Source organism: Myxine glutinosa, chromosome 1 (assembly GCF_964187855.1).
Source record: "Myxine glutinosa chromosome 1, kmMyxGlut1.1, whole genome shotgun sequence".
Classification (NCBI taxonomy): domain Eukaryota; kingdom Metazoa; phylum Chordata; class Myxini; order Myxiniformes; family Myxinidae; genus Myxine; species Myxine glutinosa.
Genome location: NC_136261.1, coordinates 296,932,527 through 296,957,583, shown reverse-complemented (window position 1 = coordinate 296,957,583; position 25,057 = coordinate 296,932,527). Strand labels below are relative to the sequence as shown.

At 39.6% G+C, this 25,057-nt stretch overlaps 1 protein-coding gene across 1 annotated transcript in view; it reads right to left on the bottom strand.

Moving 5' to 3' along the window:
• Window positions 1–25,057, bottom strand: part of LOC137412417 (uncharacterized) — a 216,647-nt gene that overhangs the window by 32,241 nt on the left and 159,349 nt on the right. The window contains exon 3 of the mRNA XM_078767895.1: window positions 1,312–1,376. Coding sequence (XP_078624021.1) covers window positions 1,312–1,376 — 65 coding nt within the window. The remainder of the gene's footprint in view (window positions 1–1,311; window positions 1,377–25,057) is intronic.

The following is a 25,057-nucleotide window of genomic DNA, read 5'->3' as shown; positions in this document are numbered from 1 at the left end:
GCAACCATATCTTGGAGATGTATGGACCAATTTCGTTCATACTTGGCAAAAGACAAAACATTATGTTATACATAATTATGCACATCAATTTGTTTTGCGATAGATGGTCTACTGGTAGAGGGCAGCAATTTTAGTTGTAAAAACCCCGATACTGAGCATGTCCTCAACCATTTCTCGGACATGCATTTACCGATCTTGTTCAAACATGGCACACAGATCAAGAATAATGGCTTACAATTTGCCCGTCATTTTCTTTTGAGATCAAATCCAAGATGGCCGACAGGCGGCCATTTTGTTACTTAAACGTGTCTCCAACCATTTCTGGAACATGCATGGTCCAATTTTGTTCAAACTTGGCACAAAGACAATACAGGAGAGTATACATATGCAGAAGCTTTTGTTTTGTAATCTGACCAAAGTAATATAAAGTATAATCTTCTAAATATGGACTAGCCTTTTAACTCAATACAGCAAAACTACTGAAACCATGGGGGCAAAGCCATTTTCATGTCTTTTTCTCCTTGCTAATCTTTACTTTTGGGGCATCAATACACAGCTCAGCTGGCATTGTGCTGTCTAGTCTGAGTTTGATCCCCACCATAATTTATACTTCACTAAAAATGACGAATGCGGTGCAGGTGCAGGTGAAGGGCCCTGCATCTCAGAGCAAGCTAATCTTTGGATGGGGATGTAAAGCTGGCTGTCCAGTTCACATTTATGTTGTGGACATTAACAATCATACAGTAGCTCTCAAAATTACTCGGCCATTACCTGCAAGCACATTCGCCAAATTACCTGCATGTGAGAGATGTAAAATGAGCAATATCTGAATTAGATGTGAGTTGTAGGTGTGAATATGGCATTGAACAGTCCAAATGGTCTTTACATATGACATTTTCACCCCAGATCCACTTTTTTGAAATACCGACTTCTTTCCTGGAAGTCCTAACAGTGTCCATGTGTTTTTTTTTTTTTTACCTCCCCCCCCCTTCCCATGCGTCCTCACCCCCAAGCCCTCTCCCTCCCACAGATCTCCCGATGTGTCCCTGCTCTCCATATTGTCTCCCGCTCCCTTTATCATATGTTTTATGTGTCAGTTTGTCTTTTTTATTGATCAATGTTAGCTCTTACACGAGCCTCGATCTTGTATACAAAAAAAAAAAAAACAGAACAAAAAAAACATATACTTTACATACTTTGCAACTTTATCCATAATAACCAGTTGTCAGATAGGTTGTTTCAAGCAAAACAAATTACAAGGATTCCAAATGGATTATTTTACAATGATCTTCATGGAACTGCTGTAATTACCTCGTTCAGTAAATCCATGATCTCCACGCTGTTGAATGCGATCGAACAGCTCACCGCCTTCCATGCTGAGGAGAAAGCAATTGGAAGGAAGGTCAAGAAGTATGAGGTTGAAGCTTATGATGCAGATAATTGTGTTTTTCTTTCTTCAACGTGTCTTTCAAATGAGGCCAACACACAAAGGCTGGACGTCAAGTGGACAATGCAAAGTTCACAAAACTCATTATTCGTGAGACGTCAGTTACTGCCCGACCTGGGGAAGCAGACAAACCTTTACACGATGATGCAGTCATTATTAACTACCATCGTCCAGATTGTGTCACGCTATTGAGCAGTTTATGACATGCTACTCAACGTTTCACTTACTGGAAGTTAACTTACTGTAACACTTACTGGAACGAATCAACAGGTCATGTGTATATATATACACAAAGAATTAAGTTAAGCACCCCTACACAACGAATTAAGGTAAGCACCCCCTAATATATATTCTTTGTGTATATGTATACATTGGCATATATTCTAAGGTATGTGAGATCAAATAATGATTGGTATGACATTAGCAATTATCCATTGATGAAATTGAGTGATCAAAGTGAAAAAAAGTGATTGGTTGAGTCAGTGATCCGATCACGTGGGTCCTACACACGTTATTGACGCAAAGATCGCTAGAGGTCTTCTCAGAACAATGACTGTACGTTAGAAAACATAAACGTCATCCACACTGTCCGTGATGGACCTATAGCTCCATACTTAAATTGAGGTGAAAATATGCCTAAAATTCCCAAAAAATTTCACCTTTAATTATTCAGAATAAAATATTGAAAACGGCATGATTGTTATGTTTTTATGTGACCATAATATCACTTCTCCAGAAAATATAGCAATATCATGGGTATATTACACTGTTTTGACGACAACAAACTTGTAATGTGCGAGGTTGTAAAAAAACGGGGGGGGGGTGCTTAACTTAATTCTTTGTGTATATTTTTAACAACAGGCACACTTTCAAACTAAAGTTTATAGAATACCATACAACATGCTTCTTCAAGCTTCATGCTTTATGCGCACTTCAAGTTAAATAAAATAATGATTTCAATGATCGTTAAAAAAAAATCGCACCAATGTCCGAAGGAAGCGGTTCAGTTTGCCATTTTTAAATATGAAAATAGGCAAAGCCTATAAATGAACGACATCCATTACAATTACCATTTAGAACCCTCCAGAATTAGCCTTTAAAACCCTTAGAATTACCATTTAGAACCCTCCAGAATTAGCCTTTAAAACCCTTAGAATTACCATTTAGGACCGTCTACAATTACCCTTTAGAATTAACTTTTAGAACCCTTTATAATTACACTTTAGAACCCTTTATAATTACACTTTAGAACCCTTTATAATTACACTTTAGAACCCTTTATAATTACACTTTAGAACCCTTTATAATTACACTTTAGAACCCTTTATAATTACACTTTAGAACCCTTTATAATTACACTTTAGAACCCTTTATAATTACACTTTAGAACCCTTTATAATTACACTTTAGAACCCTTTATAATTACACTTTAGAACCCTTTATAATTACACTTTAGAACCCTTTATAATTACACTTTAGAACCCTTTATAATTACACTTTAGAACCCTTTATAATTACACTTTAGAACCCTTTATAATTACACTTTAGAACCCTTTATAATTACACTTTAGAACCCTTTATAATTACACTTTAGAACCCTTTATAATTACACTTTAGAACCCTTTATAATTACACTTTAGAACCCTTTATAATTACACTTTAGAACCCTTTATAATTACACTTTAGAACCCTTTAGAATGAACTTTTAGAACCCTTTATAATTACACTTTAGAACCCTTTATAATTACACTTTAGAACCCTTTATAATTACACTTTAGAACCCTTTATAATTACACTTTAGAACCCTTTATAATTACACTTTAGAACCCTTTATAATTACACTTTAGAACCCTTTATAATTACACTTTAGAACCCTTTATAATTACACTTTAGAACCCTTTATAATTACACTTTAGAACCCTTTATAATTACACTTTAGAACCCTTTATAATTACACTTTAGAACCCTTTATAATTACACTTTAGAACCCTTTATAATTACACTTTAGAACCCTTTATAATTACACTTTAGAACCCTTTATAATTACACTTTAGAACCCTTTTATAATTACACTTTAGAACCCTTTATAATTACACTTTAGAACCCTTTATAATTACACTTTAGAACCCTTTATAATTACACTTTAGAACCCTTTATAATTACACTTTAGAACCCTTTATAATTACACTTTAGAACCCTTTATAATTACACTTTAGAACCCTTTATAATTACACTTTAGAACCCTTTATAATTACACTTTAGAACCCTTTATAATTACACTTTAGAACCCTTTATAATTACACTTTAGAACCCTTTATAATTACACTTTAGAACCCTTTATAATTACACTTTAGAACCCTTTATAATTACACTTTAGAACCCTTTAGAATTACACTTTAGAACCCTTTAGAATTACCCTTTACAACCCCCTAGAATTAGCCTTGAAAACCTTTCAGAATTACCATTTAGAAGCCTTCAAAATTACCCTTTAGAACCCTCTAGAATTACCCTTTATAACCGTATTTTGTTTGTCTGGTTGATTTGTTTGTGAAGTAAATGTTAGCTCTTTCACGAGCCTCGATTCAGTATACAAAAAAACCCCCTAAAATTACCCTTTAGAGCTCTCGAGAATTACCCTTTAGAATGAACTTTTAGAACCCTTTATAATTACACTTTTAGAACCCTTCAGAATTACCCTTTACAACCCCCTAGAATTAGCCTTGAAAACCTTTCAGGATTACCATTTAGAAGCCTTCAAAATTACCCTTAAGAACCCTCTATAACCCTCTAGAATTACCCTTTATAACCCCCCTAAAATTACCATTTAGAATCGTCTAGAATTACCCTTTAGAATTAACTTTTAGAACCCTTTATAATTACACTTTAGAACCCTTCAGAATTACCCTTTACAACCCCCTAGAATTAGCCTTGAAAACCTTTCAGGATTACCATTTAGAAGCCTTCAAAATTACCCTTAAGAACCCTCTATAACCCTCGAGAATTACCCTTTATAACCCCCATAAAATTACCCTTTAGAGCTCTCGAGAATTACCCTTTAGAATGAACTTTTAGAACCCTTTATAATTACACTTTTAGAACCCTTCAGAATTACCCTTTACAACCCCCTAGAATTAGCCTTGAAAACCTTTCAGGATTACCATTTAGAAGCCTTCAAAATTACCCTTAAGAACCCTCTATAACCCTCTAGAATTACCCTTTATAACCCCCCTAAAATTACCCTTTAGAGCTCTCGAGAATTACCCTTTAGAATGAACTTTTAGAACCCTTTATAATTACACTTTAGAACCCTTCAGAATTACCCTTTACAACCCCCTAGAATTAGCCTTGAAAACCTTTCAGGATTACCATTTAGAAGCCTTCAAAATTACCCTTAAGAACCCTCTATAACCCTCGAGAATTACCCTTTATAACCCCCATAAAATTACCCTTTAGAGCTCTCTAGAATTACCCTTTAGAATTACCTTTTAGAACCCTTTAGAATGACTCTTTAGGACCCTTTAAAAATTACAGTTTAGAACCCTTTAGAATTACCCTTTACAACCCTCTAGAATTAGCCTTTATAACCCTTCAGAATTTCCATTTAGAAGCCTTCCGAATTACCCTTTAGTACCCTCTAAAATTACACTTTAAAACCCTTTAGAATTACCCTTTAGAACCCGATATTGAAAACGTTCTCAACTATTTCTCGGACATGCATTTACCGATCTTGTTCAAACTTGGCATACAGATAACGAAGGATGGCTTATATATGCACGCCATTTTGTTTCAAGATCAGATCCAATATGGCCGACTGGTGTCCATTTTGTTCCTTAAACATGTCCCCACCCATTTATCGACATGCATGAACTGATTTTGTTCAAACTTATCACAAAGACAATACATGAGAAAATATATATGCAAAAGATTTTGTTTTGTAATCCGGCCAAATATGGCCGACTGACGGCCTTAACTCCGTACAGCAAAATACTAAAACCACGGGGGCTATGACATTTTATGTCTTTTTCTCCTTGTTTAAATTGAAGTACTGCAAAACTGGAGGTTCTTTTAAGTCGTATGGCAGGCGATTTGTGCTCTACAGTGTCCAAGTATGTAATTCAAATTTAAATAAAACAAGATTGTAAAAGTCTCCATAAATAAGTTAATTACAGTTTTACTGCCATTTTCTGCAGGTCTATTACATCACCTTATCTAACACATTTCATTATTTCTTCGTGTCTGTGTTTTGTGTCCTTTATGATGTCCTTAAAAACAGTAAGTTTCTTGTTTGGAATGATTTTCAATTTCGTTTGGCTGCCAGGCAGACAGAGTAAAAAAAATGATTTGATTGGAGGCATGTGAGCAGTGATTATGAAGTATGTCGCTTGATGATTTTGCATCCAAATCTCGGTTCACGAAATAGTGATATGAAAGGGTGGCAGGTAATACAATGATGGTGGGGAGATTGCTATTTGTATTTTTACTTGGTCTATTACGTCGACATTATCAATATGTAAACCAAACAATCAGCTTCATTATATTTTATTATTATTTTTATCTCAACCATTCATCAATAATATTCACTTCACTTCATCAATAATAAAGTAGGGTGTGTGTGTGTGTGTGTGTGTGTGTGTGTGTGTGTGTGTGTGTGTGTGTGTGTGTGTGTGTGTGTGTGTGTGTGTGTGTGTGTGTGTGTGTGTAAACTATGTTTTGAGGTTTACAATTTTAATAAAGTTGAATATGGGATGTTGTGAAATTATCTCATTCACAGCGATCCTTTAAATAATATTAAAGTTTAAGAATAACCAATACTGTACAATTAATTAAGTGTATGTGTGTGTGTGTGTGTATGTGTGTGTGTGTGTGTGTGTATGTGTGTGTGCGTGTCTGTGTGTGTATGTGTGAATATGATATAATTGTGAGGGACAGATATGAAAAACAAGACGTGTGTGTGTGTGTGTGTGTGTGTGTGTGTGTGTGTGTGTGTGTGTGTGTGTGTGTGTGTGTGTGTGTGTGTGTGTGTGTGTGTGTGTGCGCGCGCGTGCGTGTATGTGTGAATATGATAGAATTGTGAGGAACAGATATGAAAAAACAAGACGTGTGTGTGTGTGTGTGTGTGTGTGTGTGTGTGTGTGTGTGTGTGTGTGTGTGTGTGTGAATATGATAGAATTGTGAGGAACAGATATGAAAAAACAAGACGCGCGCGCGCGTGTGTGTGTGTGTGTGTGTGTGTTACATATTACTATGCATTAGGTAGATCATAAGTGAGCATGGTCAATGCGTTCATGAGCTTAGAACATTTTTCTGTAAATCAGAGACCCAAGAGGAAGACAGTGAGGTCGGGCACTGATGTTGGGTGATTAGGCCTGGCTCGCAGTCAGCGTTCCAATTCATCCCAAAGGTGTTCAATGGGGTTGAGGACAGGGCTCTGTGCAGGCCAGTGAAGTTCTTCCACACCAATCTCGACAAATCATTTTTGTATGGACTTCACTTTGTGCATGGGGACATTGTCATGCTGAAACAGGAAATGGCCTTCCCCAAACTGTTGCCACAAAGTTGGAAGCACACAATCGTCTAGAATGTCATTGTATGCTGTAGTGTTAAGATTTCCATTCACTGGAACTAAGAGGTCTAGCCCGAACCCTGAAAAGCAGCTCCAGACCATTATTCCTCCTCCACCAAACTTTACAGTTGGCACTATGCATTCGGGCAGGTAGCGTTCTCCTGGCAACCGCCAAACCCAGATTTGTCCGTCAGACTGCCAGATGGTGAAGCATAATTAATCACTCCAGAGAACGTGTTTCCACTGCTCCAGAGTCCAAATGGCGGCGAGCTTTACACCACTCCAGCCGACACTTGGCATTGCGCATGGTGATCTTAGGCTTGTGTGCGGCTGCTCAGCCATAGAAACCCATTTCATGAAGCTCCTGCCGAACAGTTGTTGTGTTGACGTTGCTTCCAGAGGCAGTATGGAACTCGGTAGTGAGTGTTGCAACCGAGGCCAAACTATTTTTATGTGATTCAGCACTCAGTGGTCCTGTTCTGTGAGCTTGTGTGGCCTACCCCTTTGGGGCTGAGCTTTTGTTGCTCCGAGACGTTTCCACTTCACAATAACAGCACTTACAGTTGACAAGGGCAGCTCTTGCAGGGCAGAAATTTGATGAACTCACTTGTTGGAAATGTTGGAACTGACTTGTCCTATGACTGTGCCACGTTGAAAGTCACTGAGCTCTTCATTACGGCTCATTCTACTGCCAATGTTTGTCCATAGAGATTGCATGGCTGTGTGCTTGATTATATATATCTATCAGCAATGGATGTGGCTGAAACAGCCGAATCCACTAATTAGAAGGGATGTCCGCATACTTTTGGCCATTTATGATAGAATTGTGTATATATACAGTGCATTCAGAAAGTATTAAAACCCCTTCACTTTTTTCACATTTTGTTATGTTGCAGCCTTATGCTGAAATCGTTTAAATTCATTTTTTCCCTCATCAATCTACACTGAATACCCCATAATGACAAAGAGAAAACAGGATTTTAGAAAGTTTTGCAAATTTATTAAAAAGAAAAAACTGAAATATCACATTGTCATCAGTATTCATACCCTTTGCTATGACACTTGAAATTTAGCTCAGGTGCCTCCCATTTCTCTTGATCATTTTCGAGATGTTTCTACACCTTGCTTGGAGTCCACCTGTGGTAAATTCAATTGATTGGACATGATTTGGAAAGGCACACACCTGTCTATATAAGGTCTCACAGCTGACCACGCATATCAGAGCAAAAACCAAGCCATGAGGTCGAAGGAACTGCCTGCAGAGCTCAGAGACAGGATTGTGTCGAGGCACAGATTTGGGGAAGCCTACAAAAAAAAATCTCTGCTGCATTGAAAGTTCCCAAGAGCGCAGTGGCCACCATAATTCTTAAATGGAAGAAGTTTAGAACAACCAGGACGCTTCCTGGAGCTGGCCGCCCGTCCAAACTGAGCAATCGGGGGAGAAGGGCCTTGGTAAGAGAGGTGACCAAGACCCGGATTGTCATTCTGGCTGAGCTCCAGAGATCCTGTGTGCAGATGGAGAAACTTCCAGAAGAACAACCATCACTGCAACACTCCACCGATCTAAGCTTTAAGGCAGATTGGCCAGACAGAAGCCTCTCCTTAGTGAAAGACACATAAAAGCCGCTTGGAATTTGCATAAAAGCACCTAAAGGACTCTCAGACCGTGAGAAACAAGATTCTGTGGTCTAATGAAACTAAGATTGAACTGTTTGGCTTCCGTCTGGCCACTCTGCCATAAAGCCCAGATCGGTGGAGTATTGCAGTGATGGTTCTCCTTCTAGAAGTTTCTCCCATCTCCACACAGGATCTCTGGAGCTCAACCAGAGTGACCATCGGGTTCTTGGTCACCTCTATTACCAAGGCCCTTCTCCCCCGATTGCTCAGTTTGGCCGGGCGGCCTGCTCTAGGAAGAGTCGTGGTTGTTTCAAACTTCTTCCATTAAAGAATTATGGAGGCCACTGTGCTCTTGGGAACCTTCAATGCAGCAGAGATTTTTTTGTAGGCTTCCCCAAATCTGTGCCTCGACACAATCCTGTCTCTGAGCTCTGCAGGCAGTTCCTTCGACCTCATGGCTTGGTTTTTGCTCTGATATGCATTGTCAGCTGTGAGACCTTATATAGACTGGTGTGTGCCTTTCCAAATCATGTCCAATCAATTGAATTTACCACAGGTGGACTCCAATCAAGGTGTAGAAACATCTCAAAGATGATCAAGAGAAATGGGAGGCACCAGAGCTAAATTTCAAGTGTCATAGCACAGGGTATGAATACTTATGTCAATGTTATATTTCAGTTTTTTCTTTTTAATAAATTTGCAAAACTTTCTAAAATCCTGTTTTCTCTTTGTCATTATGGGTATTGAGTGCAAATTGATGAGGGAAAAAATGAATTTAAACGATTTCAGCATAAGGCTGCAACATAACAAAATGTGAAAAAAGTGAAGGGGTCTGAATACTTTCTGAATGCACTGTATATGTGTGTATATATATATATATACTAGCAGAAGTACCCGGCATTGTCGGGCGGGGGAGGAGAGGGGAGGGGGGAGGGGAGGGGAACGGGGGGGAGGGGGAGAAGAGGGGGGGAGGGGGAGAGAAGAGGGGGAGGGGAGAGGGGAGAAGAGGCGAAGGGGTAGGGGGAGACGGGAGAAGAGGGGGGGATGGGGAGGGGTGGGAGGGGAGGGAGGGGAGGGGAGGGAGGGGAAGGGGGGAGTCAAGTCGGAAGTCATTGTCGTCAATTGAATGTCGCATTTATTTTTTATTCCCTGTCAAATGGCATTGGTCCCGCATTCCGAACCCGGAAGTCGGAAGTCATTGTCGGTAAATAAATGTTTCACTCTCTGTCACATGCCGTTGGTCCCATGTCAATCGGATGAAGTTGAAAAATTAACATTACGAAGTTTCTCTGGACGTACTGATTCCGAATATGAAGTTGAAAAATTAACGTTCCGAAATACGCTAATTACGCTATAAACAGAAGCGCTGGCGCTGCGAAGCGCTAGAGGGAGCACTGCGCTCCCTCCCTTAGATTCCCTCCCTCTTCTGCTAGCGCTAATTACGCGTAACACGCTAATTTTAAAACCCGAAGTTTTAAAATTTTTAAGGTGTGCTGTAGTCAGAAGCGCTAGGAGCGCTGCGCTCCCTCCCTTCGAATCCCTCTCTCTTCTGCTAGCGCTAATTATGCGTAATACGCTAATTTTAAAACCCGAAATTTTTTAAATTTTAAGGTGCGCTGTAGTTGCTCTGAGACGTACTGATTCCGAATATGCCTTTGGTTTTTCTCTGCGATGAGTAGTTCTCGAGTTATAAGAGGACAAACAAACAAACAAACAAACAAACATACTTTACTGCTTTATATATACTAGGGCGTGCCCGTACTATATATATATCGAAAATTATATCCCCCCCCTCTATTTACATGAAATGGTTTGGTCCATTCGCAAAGCCAAAGCGAACGGCTTGCGAGTACGGTAGAACCCCCCCCCCCCCCCTCTATTTACATGAAATGGTTTGGTCCATTCGCAAAGCCAAAGCGAACGGCTTGCGAGTACGGTGACCATACCTTGGGAACCACTTGTCCGATTAATTTCAAACCATGAAAAGGCACATCCTCGGGTCCCCAGCAATATACCTGGCAAGTTTCAAGTATATCGGACCCGTGGTTGTCGAGAAACAGCGGTCACAGACAAACACACACACACACACACAGACACACAGAGATTACTGGAATTATAGATAGATAGAAGATATATATATATATATATATATATATATATATATATATATATATATATATATATATATATATATATTGTATATATATATATATATGAAGGAACTGCGCTCCAACGCGAGTCGAAAGAATTGACGCGACCAAAGACGGAATTCGTCCGAGTTGCTTTATTGAAACAAAACAGCTCAGGTATTCTGACAAGCCCGTTTATCGGGCAGCAATATATATACACATTTATGTCGGGAAGTTTGCCCGGCAAAAGCTATACCGGGTGTCAAGGGCGAGCCTTGAAAGGCGAGTCTGGACCTGCCCGGGCGTGTTTGGCTGCGGCCTGGCAAGTCGAGGCTGGGCGTGCCCGGGCGCTCTGGGCGAGCCCTGGAAAGGCGATAGCGGGCATGCCCGGACGCTCTGGGCGAGCCCTGGAAAGGCGATAGCGGGCATGCCCGGACGCTCTGGGCGAGCCCTGAAAAGGCGATAGCGGGCATGCCCGGACGCTCTGGGCGAGCCCTGGAAAGGCGAGAGCGGGCATGCCCGGGAAAGACGAGACCGGGCGTGCCCGGGAGGTTCGGGCGTGCCCGGGAACAGTGAGTCCGGGCATGCCCGGGAGAGGCGCGTCTGGCCGTGTTCTGGCCGGTGCAAGGCGATTGTGTGCATCCAGCGGTAACCGCTATATATATATATATATATATATATATATATATATATATATATATATATATATATATATATATATATATATATATATATATATCATCTATAATAATAAAAGGCAGTGCCCGTCCGTCCGTCTGTCTCCATAACTCCAAAACCATGAAACCGAGCAGCCCCAAACTTTGCATGCAGACACCTGGACCTCTAACAGATCGCATTGATGAAAACTGGGTGTTTGGGTGTGTTATAACACCCTTTTTGAAGATGACTAGCGAGGTGATCATAAGAAGAAAAAAACCCCAAAAAGGCTTACCAATATGGCTGCACCTCGCTGGGTTCTTAAGCCACCATTTTGTTTCAGCCAATTTTAACTTAATTCATACTTCCATGGGATAGCATGTCACTCCATTGTGCCTGCGATCTGTTTTTAAAATTCCTCGGCCATTTCAACCAGAAGCAATCAGCTTGCTATCGCTTGCCAAGCCAGCCGTTCCTAATCACCCATTTCGTTGGAGTGCTTGCTGGAGTGCTTAAGCCGCATCGCGATGGCTCTTAATTAATTAGTCAGAAGGCAGGGAAGTTTAGGTGTGTTATAAGTATATAACACCCTTTTTTAATATGATTATTTTAAACTTAATTCATAGTTCTATGGGTGTCACTCCACTGCATGCACTATGTAGCGAGGGGGTGGTGAATGTGGCGGCCTCCCCGAGCGGCACTTTTGGGGGTGGCACTTTTGGTTGGCCAAACACCGCCAACAATGCCCGGAGATGCGTTTTTTGAATGAAACGTTTTTAGCAAATGAAAACTTTTTTAAGCAGTCGGAACTGCTGTTAAACTCAATTATGCAGATTAAATTTTGATAATCGGTTCAGATTAAGAGTTTGTAGAGCGTATTGAATTTAGTTTTTAACCACGTGTGGAAAGGAAATAAAGGTACAAACACCGTCCGGTGAAATCCGGAGAGTTGTATGAGAGTGGAGGGAAGAGAAGGAGGGGGTAGGAGGATTAAGGAGAGTTGTACGTGGGTGGAGGAGGAGTAGAAGGGAGGTTGGAGGGAGAGTTGTATGAGGGTGGAGTGGTGGGTGGGGGGTAGGAGGTTGTCGGTCCCTGTTCATCGAGTCCCGACATGGTGTTCGTGCCTTTATATTATTTTACTGCAGAATTGAGTTTAACAGCAGTTCCAACTGCTAAACCATAAAGCATCTGAAAATGCAAAGCCCGTCCGCGTCTCTTTGCATTCAGACATATTCTTCTTCTTCTTTTTTGTATGCTCAAAATAATGAAAACAGTTTAAAAAATACAAAATGAAAAATGATGATTTTATGCAGCCTTGACCTTTGAGCTTGAGATCTAAAAAAACCAATCTGCTTCTAGCTTTTGATTGGTGAAAAATTAATTGATCCAATATACAAATTCTTAAAATTTCAGGTCAATCACATGAAAATTGATGATTTTATGTGATGCTAACCTTTGACCTTTTGACAAAATGATTAATTTGCCTTCTCCATATTCTCATAGTAAAGCTTTGGGGAAAATTTGATGACAAAACTCAAATAGTAAAAAAGGTTACAGCCCTGACACGGACACTGTACACATACACACGGAGACACACACATGGAGACACACACACGGAGACACACACACACGGAGACACACACACGGAGACACACACATGGAGACACACACACACGGACACACACACACACACACACGCACACACACACAGAGCATTCAAAGACTTATGGGAAGTTACGAGGGGTGGCAATTTGACATCTTGCCCTGAGCATCATTTTTCCTCGATACGCCACTGCTCCACTGTACCTGCGATGTGTTTTTTAAGTTGCCTCTAGATGATGGACCCAGATTGCATATATCATATTCCCCATCAGAAAACTACTCATTTTTACCCAGCAACGCTGGGTACTTTTGCTAGTACATATATATATATATATATATATATATATATATATATATATATATATATTGTTGCTCGGACCCTTCCGGTTAACACCAGGGACCACGGATGGCCAGAACGGATTTACTTGAGGTGACGACCAAACACGGATTCGGCTATAAAACGCGGGAGGAAGAAGGGAAGTGGAAGCTGTGGCAAAAGCGCTTATCTTCAGCGAACCGACGGCAGCTGCAGGGAAATTAATGAACTCGAACAAACAAGATTTAATGTACAAAAATAGCGATTTATTCACGGAACCCGAAACAATTAAACGCGACGGTAATCAAATAACCGGCCTAAATTGGGATCCACACACCTCACTTCAGAAACGAGACAAAGGAATGAATTAATAAAAAGAAAACGTTCGTTATGGTGTTTAAGTGGTGTGTCTTAACTGTCCGTCGTCTTGTCCCTCCCCCCCCCCCCCCCCCCCCCGCGGCTCCAAGCCCTGCTGCACACCACGAGGTCCCTCGCCCCAGCACCACAGCACCGCAAAGGCCCGAGCCAATGCCCTCTCCATTCGCACACGAGGTCCCGCCCGTTCACAGCACTGAGCTCCGCTCCTGCACAAGCACCGAGCACCGCTCCAAGCACAAGCACCGATCACCGCTCCAAGCACCACGCAGATGGCGAGCCAACGACCACTAGGACCTCTCAAGACCAAGAAGAAACGCAAGAGCTTCAAGCACGTCCAGACAACCAGAGAGCGCCAGGGCTAGAGCTGCGCAAGAGGGAAAATGCCGTTCGGCGCACCCTTATATAACCTGGGCGGTGACGTCAGCCTTGGCGCGCCACCAACCAGCGCCTTCCACCGAACCTTCCAGCGACTTCCCTCCCGCACTGGTTGGCTGGCAGGTTCGCGCCTACCACGCTGACCAATCACAGGCCTCCTGGGCATGTTGCTATGCAAGTTCGTGATGCGACCGGCGGCAGGAATCATCGGCGGTGTCCTGGCCTGGTTTCCTGTCAGTTTTCTTCTGAAGTCCTTGTCAGGGAAGGGAATTTAATTAATGTGTGTAATAAAGGGCCTATCTAAGTGTCTACAGTTGTGCGTTGCCATAAGGGACAAAGGTTTGATTACCAGGTGTGACACACAAGGGCTGTTATCTTTAATCCCTATCACTACCTAGCACACGAACATCCTGGTATGTTCACAGGTATACTCTTACCCGACAAACCGGACTACACACAGAACTTATTACAGGTAGATTCCCTATCGTGACAGACGAAGCATGTTACCTATTCAGATCTACCTGACTCTAGATATTGCTCTACCCTACCAACATAACAATATGTATATATATATATATATATATATATATATATATATATATATATATATATATTCGCTTTGAAGCAACTGTCTCCTGTGCCTCAGGTCTAAATCTCTACTCCTCGACATCAGTGTTATGGTCGCCCTGTTCCAGTTTGAATCGTTTGTCACACGGTTTGAATTCTGTTTGTGAAGCTGTCCACAACTTTTTGAAATATCGTGCTATTTATCATTTTTGGCCCCATCTCTCAATGGTGAAGAATCACTTGAGAAACTGTAGCATCCAGATCCGGATCGATATCCCTACCAAAATCTAAGCAATTTGTCCCTGTCGCACACCTAACCTGTCCACCAAGTTTCGTCCAAATTTATCTATAACGTTTTGAGATATCCTGCTCATGGACAGCCAAACAGACAAACAAACAAATAAAGAAACAAACAGGAGTGAAAACACTTCGGTCATGGAGGTAATAACACCATTATTTACTTCATATTTACTTTAGACATTCATTTTAAGGAAATAGCTGCTCTATATTAACCCCTTGGAGACATTATTAACCCCATGGAGACATTTCCACAACATCTTGAACAAGCTACTTGAGGTGTTGATAACCATCACCCTTTGGAAATCGTCCAGTTTTTTCTCATGACTCGGCAAACTTGTTCAAAAATAGTTGTTTTGCATTACAAGTCGATGGGTATTAAAAGAGTGCATAAGCTGTGCACTGTTGCTCTTGTTTTGAGAATGAATGTTTATTTTATGTCTAAAATAGTGGTGAGCCTGAGGTCCAGTTTGGGAGCGCAGTTCCTTGACTCCTCATCGTACTATCGGATCATTCAGGATGTGCTGCTCGAGTGTGATAAGCCTAGGCCACACTCTTTGCTTATTCTTTGCCTCAATGTTTTCTCACTTACTCGGAGCTTCTGTTCTACAGCGTGAAAATCAACACACCTCAATAATTCTCATACATCAACACATGAGTTTTTCCATCGATTAATTCACAAGCGTGTGTTACAGACAAGCCAGTTCTATATATTTATATGTTCACCACAAAACCCAAAATAACGTAATTTCTGATCAAGGATACCAACGATTGCGCACTTTGAGTTTTTTCTCTCGACGAAACACGCACATGAATGGCGACTTGCGGAAAAGGTCTTGGGTATAAGTAAAGTCTTCATCACATAAAACACTGTGTGCTTGTGCAAGGATTGACTCGTTCAATTGCTGGTCAAATATATTAAAAAAACATTTCGATCCAAATTGCCTTAAAAAAGTGGACACGAGAATAATGTCAAACATTACATGACTGTTCGGCTGCGACATCAAGGAGCCAAACTCTTCACCAGTGAGTTACACAAATTATTGTCAGTATTTTGTTATTTGTACGACAGAGATAGTTTAACGTTTACAAAACTAAGTGTCCTATTAAGGAATATGAATGCAAGAAACATTTCAGGAGTTGAATTTAGGGGATTTCCTTCCACCACAGTCCAGGTACATTGAAAAACAGTTCCGCAATGTGGAAACTCTCTTTTGTAGGAGTCATCTATCTAAATCATTACACCGAGGAAGCATTTATATGGGAGCTTCTTGGATTGCAAGAAAAGTCAATGCATGGCATCTTTTTTATTTATTTTTTTTAATACAAAACTTAATTGCTTTTCTAGTTATTGTACATTTTATTCACCTCTTAAAAGAGGAATCACTTTTTTATTATTATTACTTCTACGTTAGACATTTTAAGTGCTGAGCAATGCTTGTACAACTTGCAATAGAAATAATGGATTTTTTAAAGTTTGGTTTGTGCTTTTGAGTTGGCAGGATAGCATAGAGGTATGCCCACTTACCTTTGAATTGTCTAGACGGCGTTCGAATCTCGACCGAGCTATCACCTGTCGTCCTTTTGTACCTCATGCAGAGTGATGTATCAGCATGTGTTCTGTCCATTAGATGGACATTAAGCCAGGGGATCCATCTGCCAGCACTGCTTTTTGATTGGTGGTAAAGATCCCACAGTGTCTTATCACAAAGAGTGGGGGAGTTATCCACGGTTATCTGAACACATTCGAAATAACTGTTACATTTAGTTGAGTATCCAGTGACAAAGTTGCTTTTCTGACTTTTGAGGATTGGTTTTGGTTCCTGAAACGTATTCTGACTTATCGTGAATGACCTGAAGCTCCATGAAGATTACTACGCACATTAATATTTTAATACTCATTACTGTTGTGTACATATAGCACATGCAAACACAGTTTCATGCACACCTCGATTTATTATCTGAAGCATAATAGAGTTGTGGTATAAGGAAGGAATATTTCGTTATATTGATTGCGTCCAAAGATAATCTGTTCATTAACCAATATGGAAAACTATAACAAGTGAATTACAAATTGAATTGTGAAATGTTTCAACTATTATTATTATTATTATTTTTATTAGTAGTAGTAGTAGTAGTAGAAGTAGTAGTAGTAGTACTGGTAGTAGTAGTAGGTGTAGTAGTACTAGTATTATTATTATTATTATACATGTTAGCCGAAAATATTTTGCAACCAAGCATTGAAGAAAAGTGAAAACATTTTAAATAATCTTTACAATGGTCACCAAAAGTATAATTTCAATAACAAACCTCCTCCCATTCTCCCATCATTGCCTCAGTGAAAAGAATACAAGAAATACAATCGCCATTATGGTATCGGAACACTTCACATGTTTTGTGAAGGTGTCATTTCAGGGCAATGGATTTAATGTTTTCCCATTTCCACAAAAATTACAAGGTTACAAACAATGATCAATGTGGATAAATTTAATAACAACAAAATCGTACATCATTGGGGTCATTGTAAGATGAGCAAAATATTCTAACTATTTGAAATTAAAGTTAAAGCTTCTTGTTTACTTACAATTTAGTCACGTTCAACAATTTCAGGAAAAAAAACATATACATATATGTATATATATATATATGTGTGTTATATATTATATATATATATATACACATACACATGCCCTGTACATATATATTATGCACGCACACACACACACACACACACACACACACACACACACACACACACACACACACGGGTTTATTAACAAGTCCATGGTCTCATGCAGAAGTGGAGAAATTAAACAATGGTTATTCTTAATCAATCAAAGGGTTAAAACAATTTAACTTAACCTTTTGACTCTTTAATGTCAGGCCACAGACCAAGTGATCACCCCTTCGTATAAACCATCTATACTATAAAAGAGCCGTTTGTCTGTCTGTTTGTGTTGCCTTTATTCTCAGATGTCTGAACGATCTTCGTCAAACATTCAGCGGTTCATCAGTGAGTGTCAGGGAGGGATTTTGGAAAAAAAATTGTAATTTTTTTTTGAAAAGAAATAGTACGATTTTAAAAATCGCTCTGGTAGTAAAATCTTTTACGGCCTGAGATTTTGTCTCTATGTGAAATGTGATATGAAAATAACCCCGATTAGGGCGTGTGTGTATAAATTATTATATTAAAATTGACAATAATTAAATTTAAATTTAAATTTAAATAATTTAAAATTAAATTAACATCATTTACAGCAATCCATTTAAATTATATATATTTAAGTTTAGGAACAACCAATACTGTACAATTAATTAACTGCATTTTCAAATAAGACTTGAAAAAGAGAAATAAGAGTTGAAAATCATATGAGATAGAATTGTGAGAAAAAAAAAAACAAGGTGTGTGTGTGTGTGTGTGTGTGTGTGTGTGTGTGTGTGTGTGTGTGTGTGTGTGTGTGTGTGTGTGTGTGTGTGTGTGTGTAAAAGAGAGAGATAGAATTGTGAGGAACAGAAATGAAAAAACGAGATTTGTGAGTTATTATGATATTAAATATCAATTTTCCTTCGTAGGTGGCGGGAAGTGTTTTCGGCACCCACAAAAAAAATGGGGGGTGGGGGGGAGTGGGAAGGAAAATTGATGCCAAGCAACGCTGGGCAATCCTGTTAGTTATTAATAATGTCAATGATTAGCAATATATTTTACAACTCCATGCATTCAAGAAGAAAAACAATCAAAAGCAAAGCATGGATTCCCACATTGGGAAGTTCAACTTAACGATCGTTCATGGTTCTTCAAATTCAGTAAGGAATTTTTTATCAATATATATTTGAATGGTTATACAAAACTGATTTGGATTTTCGCAATTTTCCGTCTTTTTTACGCAACAAGGTCAAAAGGTAAAAACTGAAATGAAAACTTTTAACCTGCACACTTGAAGCCGGTCCAACTGTGGAGGAAACTATTTTCCGCTTAGCAAAAGGTGACAAACGCTGATTGTTAACAAAGTTGTCAGAAGTTTCCTTCAGTCCAGCAAAACAATTGCAGTATTTCAAAGACACCGGGAATATTTCAAGGAGATGGGAAAGAATAATGCTGCAGGAGAATTCCAACCACAAGAACCTTCCTGTTAGGTCTTGTGCAGACGATCATTCTTAACTGGTATACAAGATTGCAGATAAAATTGGTTGTTCGTGGATATTTAAGATCCAATGGTGTATTTGACGAATATTAAGGGAATTTTTCTATCACAGGCAGCTTGAAAAAATTGGAAAATCCTGCCACCTTTAGTTGAGTATCCTGCGACAAAGTTGCGATACTTACTGGATTGGTTTGAGTCCCTGGAATGTTTTCCGACTTCTCGTGAATGACCTGAAGCTCTATGAAGATGACTGCACACATTAATATATTAATACGTTGTTACTGTTGTGTACATGTAGCACGCATGTGTAGCACCGTTTCATGCACACATGGATTTGATGCTACTGTGATGCAGCACAGGTCGAGAAACACATTCATGAATGACAAAAGCTATTTAGTATCTGAAGCATAATAGAGTTGAGATACAAGAATGGAATATTTCGTTATATATTGATTACGTCCAAAGATAATCTGTTCTTTAAACAATATGGAACACGAAAATATGTGAATTAGAAATTGAATTGTGGAGTGTTTCAACTATTATAATTATGAGTAGTTGGTGTTGGGCTAGCGGCTAGGGTGCCGGCTTAGGATCCTAGGATCCTGGGTTCGAATCCCGGTCGATTGCTGAATTAACGCCAAGGGGGTTGACTCAGCCTGTCATCCTTCTGAGGTCGGCTAATTGAGTACCAGTTCACTGGTAATTCCCTGTTTGTCGTTAAAGGCGGCAAAAAGGGTTGGCGTCAGGAAGGGCATCCGGCCGTAAAACATTGCTTCAAAAAGGGGACCGAAAAACAACAACAACCACGGTTCCCGAAAAAGGCCAACCCCCGCTTTGCGGGGAAAAATGGCCTCTAAAGGTGGTTATATATATATATATATAGTATCAGTAGTAGTAGTAGTAGTAGTACTAGTAGTAGTAGACATATTAGCCAAAAAGGATTTTGTAACCTCGCATTGCAGAAAAGTGAAAACATTTTAATAATCTGTACAATGGTCATCATAAGTATAATTTCAATAACAAACCACCTCCCATTCTCCAATCATTTCCTCAGTGAAAAGAATACAAGAAATACAATCGCCATTATGGTATCGGAACACTTCACATGTTTTGTGAAGGTGTCATTTCAGCGCAATGGATTTAATGTTTTCCCATTTCCACAAAAATTACAAGGTTACAAACAATGATCACTGTGGATAAATTTAATAACAACAAACTCGTACATTATTGGGGTCATTGTGAGATGAGCAAAATATTCCAAGTATTGCGACTTTTTTTGCAATTATAGTTAAAGTTCCTTGTTTATTCACAATTCAGACATGTTCAACAATTTCAGGAATACACACAAACACACACGGATTCAATAGCAAGTTCGTGGCCTTATGCAGAAGTAGAGAAATGAAACAATAGTTATCCTCAATCAATGAAAAGTTTAAATGATGTAACCATTTCACCTTTTAATGTCAGGCCACAGAACAAGTGATCACCATCTTCTTATAACACATTAACAACAAATGTCAATGATTAGCAATGTATTTTACAACTACATGTTTTCAAGACAAAAACAATCAAAACCACAACATGTATTTCCACATTGGGAAGTTCAACATTAATGATTGTTTGTGGTTCTTTAATACAGCAAGGATTTTTTTTTATCGATATGTTTTGTATGGTTATACAAAACTGATTGGAATTTTCGCAATTTTCCATCTTTTTTACGCAACAGGGTCAAAAGGTAAAAACTGAAATGAAAACTTTTAACCTGCACACTTGAAGCCAGTCCAGCTGTAGAGGAAACTATTTTCCGCTTAGCAAAAAGTTAGAAATGCTGATTGTTAACAAATTGTCAGAAGTTTCCTTCGGTCCAGCAAAACAGTTATTTCAATGTCACCAGAGTAACGAGCAATTCAAGCAGATGGGAAAGAATAATGCTGCAGGAGAATTCCAACCACAATAACCTTCGGGTTAGGTCTTGTGCAGACGATCTTTCTAAACTTGTATACAAGATTGCAGATAAAATTGACAATTTTACTGATCGGTGCCACGATGTTCAGACTGTTTAAATTAATTGGTTCACGAGTTATCAAGTGACCACTATATTCGTCATGGGTGTGCAGTCTGTGTGTCTGTCTGTCCACAGCATAACTACCCGATGATATCATCCGATCTTGATGAAACTTGGGTGGGAGGTTGATATCATGATCTAGTTGTGTCCTGCCTAGAGTGGGCGTACTGCGCCCATTGTGGGCGGAGCCACGCCCAGAAAAGATGTCTTTTTAGGGGGTAATCGAGTTCAAGCTACATCTTCTCCGAGGGAGTTGGTGGAATCTGACAGGGGTTTCGGTATTTGGTTAGGCCAATGTCATGTGTCTAGCCCCACGGAGCTCGATTTTTCATTTTCGCCCCAAGGTCAAGGTCACAAGGTCACGAAATTTAGAAAAGTCGATTTTTGATGGTTTTATTACATTGTTCGCTTCCTGATGGGGTGAAATGTCGTACATGATCTTATATTATCATATACACAATGAAATACAAGTTTTCCAACAAATTTCAGAATCTTTGACCTTTGAAGGTCACAAAGGTCAAAGTTTCAAAGTAGTCAGAATCGAACCAAATTTTCGGTATTGTGAAGCTAACTAACCTAATAACTGATTATACATTATTTTATATCTCATTTCAAGGTCAGTAACCTTCGTTTTGACATTTCAAGGTCACAAAGGTTAACTTTTCAAAGTTGTCGAATCGGACCGAATTTTCGGTATTGTGTAGCTAACTAACCTCATAACTGATTATACATTATTTTCTATCTCATTTCAAGGTCAGTAACCTTCGTTTTGACATTTCAAGGTCACAAAGGTCAAATTTTCAAAGTTATCGGAATCGAACCGAATTTTCGGTATTGTGTAGCTAACTAAGCTCATAACTGATTATACATTATTTCCTATCTCATTTCAAGGTCAGTAACCTTCGTTTTGACATTTCCGGGCCAGCACCACACACAATTACGTACAGCTGGCTCTTAAAGGCCTGCGCATGCAGCGCATTGGGGTCTTTTGTAAATAGGCATGTACACCGCATGTCAGGGGCCGACACCTGCCACGTGGGCCCCCGAACCCCCAGTCCGGGCCTGTTTCGGTTATAGTCCGTCCTTTGTCATTGAATACCGCTCGCTCATGAACCATCGTCGTCTCCTGACTTGCAGCCTTCTTTTTCACTCTGGTTTGTTTTGAGGTTATTGTGCGATAACCCCTCATGCCCAAAAAGTTTGAAAATGTGCGTTATTGGGTGTAATTTCAGCAGGCACAGGTATAGTTAATAAAGAACAATCTCCATGTAAAATAATCCTTTGGATGAAAGAATGGCTAAAGATGTGGACTGGATTGATGTTTTCCCTTCCAAGAAGTGACCTGTTAGACCCATCAAGCCTGCACTGTAATTTCCTCCCCAGCGTTGTTTGTCCATGTTCTATCCTTTTTAATTGGTGAGTGGAAGCAGCACGTACCATATTTAAAGTCCTTGGTATGACTCAGCCGGAGTTAGAACCACCAACCACCCAGACTCTGAGCGGACTCTTTAACAATTATGCCACAGAGTCTGGAAGGAGATGTAATCACCAAATATTGTGGGAATCACATGTGGAGGAGCCCAATGACTTCATGAACTACACATGTATGTATGTCTCCCCTAAAATGTTCAATGTACCTTTATAAAAGGCGAACCCTGCAGTGAGAAGTGTAATACATATTTAAGAGATCAATTTCCACCTACATGGCATTGCGCATGGCTCAAAGCAAAAACTGTTTTTTGGCAGATGTTCTACTCTGCTCAAATTGGCTTTCCGCTCGAAACAGATTGACTTGACTGAATAAATATACAACTTCAATAAACTATCTTAGTTGCAACAGATATTGAAAACAACTGACATTTTTTAAATCACACTATATTTTTAAATTTTAAAAATTTTAACCACACTATACTATCCTTCATACCTGTCAGTTAAAGATGACATTCTCAGCTTGTCAGTTATTTATGATCGTGTACAACTTGAGATGTGGTTCTGAAACTTTTAATGCTGAAGTTGATTTTTTAAAAAAGTTTTCATTACTATAATTCGCTTTCAATGTTGTACATGTTTTGCAAATATATGGTGAAATACATTTTCACAGGCTCTGCTGAGTCAATGGTAACGTCTACATGAGTCATATTAAGTTCCAAGGGAGTTGTGATTAATACATATATTCTCATAATTTGTCGACTCACCAACAGACACATAATATTGCATGACAGAACACTACATCTGTGAACGTGGCTCGTTTATTATATCTTTGCGATGGTGGACGAGCTCAGAGGTACAGCACGTGTTTGATTGGGTTTGATTCCTGACACAAAAGGATATCTGGCATTGCTTTACAGGTTAGGGCCTTGCTTGAGGGTATTTTAGAAGGGACGAGACACCTGCTGTTGCAACGGGTATATGGATGTTGAAGACCCTGTGTTTCCTTTTGAAAAAGTGTAGCCTTTGTGCAATGGGACCGTGGGCAAATTCTAAGTTCCTATCCTCATTGAAGACAACATCATAAAAACTCTGTGATGGACCTGTAGTGACCTTGTCCAGCGATAATCCCCAGCAATGAAACAGTCGAGACCAGATTACATGCCCCCTCCATCACCCCCCAAAAAAAATTGCCAGTACAATGTTTAGCTGGAATTGTAAAGTGGTAAAACGGTTACCACCAGCACATTTAATCCTGCAATCGGCTTGCTGCAAGATAGCAGACTTTTACTCGCACCATTACATAAACTTTTGATGTCACTAACCACATTGGTTTAAACCTGTTTGTGGTCATGACTCAGGAATGATGTGCGCAATCTAAATTTAAGCTATTGTATTATATTTGAATGAATGAATGTGTAAAGATACAGTGCATTCAGAAAGTATTCAGACCCCTTCACTTTTTTCACATTTTGTTATGTTGCAGCCTTATGCTGAAATCGTTTAATCACAGAATCTTGTTTCTCATAGTCTGAGAGTCCTTCAGGTGCTTTTTTGCAAACTCCAAGCGGGCTTTCATGTGTCTTTCACTGAGGAGAGGCTTCCGTCTGGCCACTCTGCCATAAAGCCCAGATCGGTGGAGTATTGCAGTGATGGTTGTCCTTCTGGAAGTTTCTCCTATCTCCACACAGGATCTCTGGAGCTCAGCCAGAGTGACCATCGGGTTCTTGGTCACCTCTCTTACCAAGCCCCTTCTCCCCCGATTGCTCAGTTTGGCCGGGTGGCCAGCTCGAGGAAGAGCCTGGTTGTTCCAAACTTCTTGCATTTAAGAATTATTGAGGCCACTGTGCTCTTGGGAACGCTCAATGCAGCAGAATTTTTTTGTAGGCTTCCCCAGATAGGTGCCTCGACACAATCCTGTCTGAGCTCTGCAGGCAGTTCCTTCGACCTCATTGCTTGGTTTTTGCTCTGCTATGCATTGTCAGCTGTGTGACCTTATATAGACAAGTGTGTGCCTTTCCAAATCATGTCCAATCAATTGAATTTACCAAAGGTGGACTCCAATCAAGGTGTCGAAACATCTCAAAGATGATCAAGAGAAATGGGAGGCACCTGAGATAAATTTCAAGTGTCTTAGCAAAGGGTATGAATACTTATGTCAATGTAATATTTCAGTTTTTTCTTTTTAATAAATTTGCAAAACTTTCTAAAATCCTGTTTTCTCTTTGTCATTATGGGGTATTCAGTGTAGGTTGATGAGGGAAAAAATGAATTTAAACGATTTCAGCATAAGGCTGCAACATAACAAAATGTGAAAAAAGTGAAGCGGTCTGAATACTTTCTGAATGCACTATATATATATATATATATTGTAACGGTTTTGAGAAGTGTAACGGTTTTTTTTGAGAAGGTAACGGTTTTTGAGAAGTGTAACAATTTTGGAGGAAGTGTAACGAATGTGAAAACGTTACAAT